Source organism: Halyomorpha halys, unplaced genomic scaffold, assembly GCF_000696795.3.
Source record: "Halyomorpha halys isolate HHAL.00 unplaced genomic scaffold, Hhal_1.1 Scaffold298.1, whole genome shotgun sequence".
Taxonomy (NCBI): domain Eukaryota; kingdom Metazoa; phylum Arthropoda; class Insecta; order Hemiptera; family Pentatomidae; genus Halyomorpha; species Halyomorpha halys.
In genome coordinates this window covers 360,169-367,435 of record NW_027107540.1, presented here as the reverse complement: position 1 = coordinate 367,435, position 7,267 = coordinate 360,169, and the positions used below count along the sequence as shown (strand labels likewise).

At 30.9% G+C, this 7,267-nt stretch overlaps 1 protein-coding gene across 1 annotated transcript in view; it reads right to left on the bottom strand.

The window, feature by feature from the left end:
- The window catches only part of LOC106680897 (uncharacterized), a gene marked incomplete at its 5' end in the record, with an annotated part of 137,323 nt that overhangs the window by 97,103 nt on the left and 32,953 nt on the right, over positions 1-7,267 (bottom strand). The window contains 3 exon segments of the mRNA XM_067045897.1: positions 1,903-2,058; positions 3,272-3,376; positions 5,396-5,530. Of these exon segments, the coding sequence (XP_066901998.1) occupies positions 1,903-2,058; positions 3,272-3,376; positions 5,396-5,530 (396 nt within the window).

Genomic DNA, 7,267 nt, shown 5'->3' with positions numbered 1-7,267 from the left:
TATAATAAATTTAATAAATCTGATCTAAGTTAAATTGGAGTGTTACAGGTGTGTAGAGAAACTACCTAGTAGTAGAACTCTAAAAACGTTTTACAATATAAGGTCACGAGGCCATCTTCTTTTCAGGCACTTCGGAGGATTGCTAGGAATGGAAGAGGAAGCAAGGTTAGAAAATAGTGGGTTTGGGTGGTTAGGGAGTTTATAATGGAAGGAATGATATCGGATTCGGGCTAGATCGGTTACATAAGGAACATTAAGGTCTTTATCGATGGTTTAATAACATTAAATTTATAAAGTATTGATATCTTTTCAGACGCCTCGGAGCATTATCAGGGATTGTTAAGGATGAAAGATTAAGAATTAATGGGTTAGGATGGTTAAGGAGTTTGGAATGAAAAGACGCATATCTGTTTTGGGTCAAATCTGCAACGAATGGGATGTTAAGGTCTTTGTGAATGAGCTTATTTGTGACGTAATAAGGAGCATCAAGGATTTTACATAGGATTTTGGATTGTAACGATTGGATGCGGGAAGAATTTTATGGTTTGGTGGAGCCCCAGAGCTCAATTCCATATGTCCAAATTGGTCTGATTATTGTAGTGTATACTAATTTTTTGTATTGAATGGGAAGTTTAGAGCGTTTGTCAAGTAATCAAGTAAGTGTTGTAGCAATCGGAATCTACGTGCAGTTTATTGTCGTTTCAGTCTTGTGTGTGGAATCCAAGTAAGTCTCTCACAATAATCTAAAATTAGGATCATATCACAACAATACATTTGGTAATTAAATGAAATATAAAATAGAAAAAAAAAGATAAACAAGATATAATCCATGAGATTAATTGCCATGATGGTGAAGGGGGTGTATATTGGGAAAAATAAAAAGAAATAGAATTGAGCTTCACAAACAAAATTTCTAAAACGTTAAATAAATTAATACTACAGCATAAACCCAACCCAAAAATATTAGAAATAGTTAATCACTCTAAAAATAGTAAAATAACAGAGGCTACACACATAACTAAAAACATAGAGCATTAATTTTAAGACTAAGACAAATAATTTATTTGCAAATTATATAGATACCATAAATCAATTAGGAATATAATTAGAAAACCATTTATTTTTAATTATGTTGCAAAATAGTATTTTAGTAGTGGTGCATTGTCACATTATTTAAAAAAAAATAATTTAATAGAAATTTTATCTTTGTATTGAATTGAGATATGAAATATTTAGCATGGGTGTTATCAATACTATCAGGATAACCTTAATTTGAGTGAAGTTGGCAATGTTTGCTTAAATAGTTTCTTCTTATTTTAAATATGAAATTAGTATTTTTAATATTATTTATATAATAATATTAAAATTATTGAAGTTAATAACTGTACATAAGACAACTTTAATGATTATTGTTAATTTTTATAAAAAGAGATTAGTTTAATTTTTAAAATATGGAATTATAGAAAATGATAATGTTAAGGTAGTTGTTTTAATTGAATTTTATAGTTGCGTAGTATGCTATTATATTATATTGTAACATAATATGGAATATGCTTTTGTGAATTGTTGAGCGCCTAATGATGGGGCGAAGACACCGAAACGTTGTAACGGATAAGTTAAGATAAAATACAAGAAGTTATTAGAGAAGAATTATTCACTTTAACTCATTAGAGAATATTGTAATTAAATATAATTTATTTATAAAACCTATTAACAGTTGCGAATTTTATATATTTGCAGTCTTACTAAGTTGAATTTCCCCATTTTTAAATTTTCTTGTAACTAGTTTTATATAAAATAAAAATCCCATCTCTACCTAATGCTAAAAATGTTGACTTAACAAGAACGATTTTGCGATAAAATTACATTTATTTAACAACTCATTAAAATTGTATAACTTACTTTGACTTGTACTCAGTTTTTCCGTTGTGGTAGGATTATCAGTACTATAGGTGGAACCCGTTGTAGTCGTATCGTGATTCTCCGTAGTAGTCGTGATATGCTTTCGCCCAAACCCTCTTGCTAGTATCTTCTTTAGCCAAGGGGTATATCCCGATTCTAAAAACAATCAAGAGTCATTAAATGCATCCATCAGACTAACGTAATTACGAGCCTTTAATTATTATAATTATCTATTTATCTTACCTTATTTTTAAAATAGAACAATTACTTATCTGCTTTTCATCATCCTTTCCACTGTCGTAACGATTATTAAACAAATTATAATTGTCTAACTAGATAATATTTAAAATCTCACGGAAATGAATCCCACTGGTGCGAATCAGTACACCATACCAAAGCTATGACTATGGTAAAACGAGGCCTTACCAAAACCAACAACCAACGGGCGTTGATGACCAGGCTGTTAAACACCCTTTCAAAACTAGCAAACAAACAAATCTAAAAAAATAAATTAATAGATTCATGTATCAAATTTATTCCCATTGATGTTGACAACTGAAATTCTATAGTTAATCGCATAAAAATTGAAAAAATGAGGGAAAGTAAAAAAAACATCATTTGATAAAGTACTATTTGATGATCCAGTATTTATTATTTGGAAAAATTAAAAATTTATGTTTTTACCATTTTAGTAACTGAAGATGTATACAGCATTAAGAGAATTTAGGAGGAATACGTTTAAGTTATTTATCTAAAATGTTGAAATATAATAGAGAAAAAATGTTATTTTGTTTCGAAAAAAACAGTATCCTCCCATCTATTACCGGGACTTACTTTGAAGGACGTGGATTCTTTGAATCATTGAAGCGTTTCCTTGTTTGGAAAAGACGTTTTCTTATAAACATACGCGTAATAAAAACATTTAAAAAACGCTGCCAATGTTATGCCAAAATTAGTAAATAACAACAAAATTTTTTATTCGTTTTTTTATTTTTGCTTTATCTTCAGTACGAGGTACGATTAATCAACAATAAAAAATCTAATTGGATCTAATAACGAGCTCCGAGGATCATTGTTAAGTTACCAGTAACTGTGCTGCCGAATATTAAAAGAAATCGACGGAGTAGTTACGATTAAAAGCCGCGGACGTCATATGGCAGATAGACATGTTTTTATTCCATTTCTGGATTCTATATATTTCTAAAATCATAAAATCTGAGGGGATTTTAATTTCTTTTCTTAATAAAAAATTAATTTATTGAAAATAATAAACATAGAATAATAATAAATATAATAATACAAGACTGAAAATTATTAAAATATAGCCGCAATCCTATAGCACCTCAAGGAAAAAATAATATATACTTACGTGTCGTGGTACTTTCTTCATTCTTTTTCTTTGAATTACGTCTTGTATGTAAAAAACCGGAGAACCTTCTTTTCGTAGTTTCTGGAATACTGTTTTTCTTTGTTCCTGAAATAAAGAATTCTATATCAATATGACTATATACTAAAACAAAGAATAACAGGAATTAGGCGTTTGATCTTCCAGCGAACAGCCCTGAAGAAGGCTAGAAACTCTAGCCGAAACGTTGGCACATTAAAATAAGTTAATCGTACTTATTTGTGTTTTTCATTGACCGCACCCCCAACCATCTTCTCCTCAATAACAGGAATAGTTTTTCGTTTTGTTGACTATGAGCAATTGGCAATCATTAACATTAGTTTAGGCTTTAGCGCACTTGCTCAGCCACCACTGGCTCATTACCAGTGACGTTGTGAAAAGAGCTGGCGCAGGGATCCTCAGGTCGATAGTGTAAATAATGTATATCTGTAAATGCGACTAATGATTATATATTCATTTATTTTTTCATGTTTGATTATGTTTATTCTTTTACTGTTTGTATACATTTAGAGAGAGGTTTTATTTATCTTTATGTAATTTTTTTCCATTTATTAATTTATTTTTATTCCTATGTTATTTATTTTAGTGTGAATGTAATCAGTTATCACAATTACTTACGGCCTAACAACTGCGGCAGATTTATCAACAAATTTATCATTATTAATTTATTTATCAACAAATAAAAAAAAACAACAACATTAATTGAGATTTGATTTTTTTCTTTTCTTGGAATAAAATTAAATCTTTAGTTTAAAAATAACTTACTGTGTCGTAGATCCCTTGAATTGAGCCATTACCTTTTTGAATGCACTAGTAAGCTAATCCGTGAAGGAATTAAAAGAACATCGATTTTATTTATTTTGACTAAACAAAATTATTGTGAGAGAAGAGAATCTACAAGAGATCCTTAATAAAAAAATACTATCGTATAATTAAAATAAGGCAGAACTTCTCTTGAATGGACATCATTGGGAAATTATGATACGCTCGCTTAGGAGAAATGAAGCTTCTAAAATACTAAACTGAAATTTAAAGTAACATAGAAAATAAAGACATAAAAAGAGAGTTAAACTTGAAATATTTAACTAAGTACCCTGGAACAATTTAGTCATCGCAAACATTTGAATTTAAACTACAATTTTTAAATTGGAAGAAATAGTGCGAATGGCGGTCAATAAAGGTATCAAAATATTGAATGTTTTTTTCATGTATCGACAACTTCAGTTAAACGATGAGCGAAAGAACTTTACTAATTTTTTAAAAAATTGTTTCCAGTTTTTATTTGTTAAGACTTAACTTTAAAGCTTAAAATATGTTATTTTAAAGAAATAGTATTGCATGGTTTCACTTTTTTTTTTTTTTTTAACACCGGTATACTTCACTATCATATAGGATGTGTGAATTCATAAAATCAAATAGGAACTGAAATATGTATATTTAAAAGGCTATAAGATATGAAAAATCTTCTTTAAAACAATAACCTGATTTATTCAAATATGAAGAGTTGGCCATTCTGAGGTATTTTCATTTCATTTATTTATTTAAGTGTTTTGACCACTAGGGCCATTTACACTGAATTTACAAAGTAAGTAGATAACAATTGACATATTAACAGAGTTACAAAGTAAGAAAGTTACAAATTAACAATTACAATTCTGAGAAAACAACGGAGAGGAGATGTCCGTTCGTTAGAAGTGTTCATTATGGAATTTTCACCGAAATTTTATAAATTTATTCATTTATAATTGTCAATAGTTTGTAATTGAGAAGATTTAAATAAATGAACAAAAATACTACTTTTTATAGTGGTAACTAATAACTAATAATAAAAGAAAGTTTTATAATGAAAAAAATCTATAGACGGTTGAAAAGTTGAACCGTGAGAACACTTATTTAAAAAAAAACAATAATGCTAGAGTTATACTTTTCATCTTAGAGTAAAATGAGTTAGTTAAAATAATTTTATAACAAGGACTACCTGGTGAGGAACTTAAGGAACTCAGAAAATAAATTTTTCTTTCACTAAGTTTTACTCATATATTTAGTTAATAGTATAGTTTGAGTGTCGATAAGATGTGTATTACTTACTCAGAACTCTCCTAAAATGCTTTAATGATCTCTTTTTTAGATCATGATTTGTTGTTGGTACACTTTGGGATATATTTTTATGTGCAGTATCACGATCTACTTTATGGACAGGTTTGTCAATGTTCGGTGAGAAATCTGGAAAAAAAATGTGTGTAACATTAATGAATTAACATGGATCAACTAATTATAATAGTTAATGCTTGGTATAGTATTTCAAATGCAATAATTTATTAATTATGAAACAATAATAAATAATTATGAAGAACGACCAGAGGATATAGAGGAAATGGAGGAAATAATTAATGACAAGAAGAGACAAATTATTTGGAAGATGAAAACCACCGGAGTGACCAAAATTAAACATAGTGAGTACGGGAGAAGTAAAATAACGACAATCTGTTCGCAACCAGGCGTGAAGAATGACTGGATCTGTAGAATTTTGAAAAATGCTTCGAAGTCTGGAGAAAAAACATCACCTGTATGTTGCAAAACGAAATCGAAATGCAACGAAACCGTTTGGGAGAAGAATAAGCGGTTATGGCGTGATGAACAGATTGGAATGGACAGGACATACATCCGTTGTAAATTGATGGTGCAAACCCTTCTGGAAGAACAACAACAACGAGAAGTCACCTTAGCGTATCATCAGGGAAAGACAAATCACCGGGAAATCCATGAGACTATGCAAGCGTTAAAGAGAAGATACTTTTGGTGGGGAATGAGGAAGACTATATCAGAGGTTGTAGGAAGCTGCGAGGTTTGTCTACGCACTAAGTGCGACACACATTCGCCTAAAGGAAGACAGGAGAAGACACCTACCAAAGATGCACCACTCAAAGATTTACAAATCGGCACAGTTACATGGAAAGGGTACAAATGGGTGACCATGATTGACCTCTTCAGTAAGGCCGCAATGGCGCACCAGGTGCAAGATAGGTCTTCGGAAGCAGTATTGGGAGCTCTCCGCTTGTAGTTTCAGTTCTACGGAGTTTCCGAACGCATCTCATCGGATGGTGGAAGAGAATTTGACAACTCTTTGATACGAAAGGAAAGGAAGGACCTGGATGTAATATGGCACCTCAACAAACCAGGACACTAGGAAAAAGCTATGAGAAAAATTCCGAGGAAAATAGGTTAGGGAAAAAACCCGGAGAGTAGCTCGAGAGAATTTAAACCTCACAGATAGGAAGGGAATGATAAAAATTGGGACAATTGTATATAGAAAGTTGGGATCAAACAGGGGTAAGGAGGTACAGCGATACGAGGGACCATTCAGGGTGATAATAATAAGAGAAATAATGTTGTAGTGTTGAGAGTATTAGAGAACCCAGAAAGCGCAGGACCGTTCATATTGAATAACTTATAGTCCCTCTAACCGAAACACCAGCGCAAGAGTAATCCGGAGTGTCATCTCAACTTATCTGTTGTGTTGTGTTTTCTTAAGGTGATTAATTTTTTTTAAATTTATCTTTGACTATGGCGATGTATTGAATAAATTACGTTGCATTTTTTTTTAATTGTATAAATTCATGATTTTATTTTTGTTTTGCTTTACTTTTAGTTTGTAATAAGCGATTATGAGGAGTGTCTATCTTTTGCTTTCTTTATTGTATATACTTTATTGTAAATAGTTATAGTTGTTGTATTTTATATTAATTTATTGTATAGTTTGAGTTTAGGAGGATTGTTCGTGGAGGGGGGGGGGAGTTACAGCTTTAGTCAGCTGTTACTTCGATGTCAGCTGACTGAGGAGATCAGCTGATGGCATGTATTTAAAGAGATGTACCGAACCCAAGTTAAAGGTAAAGTTAGTATGCTACAGCAGTTCACACGTGTTACATCTTATTCCTTCTTCTCTTTTTTGACATTTGG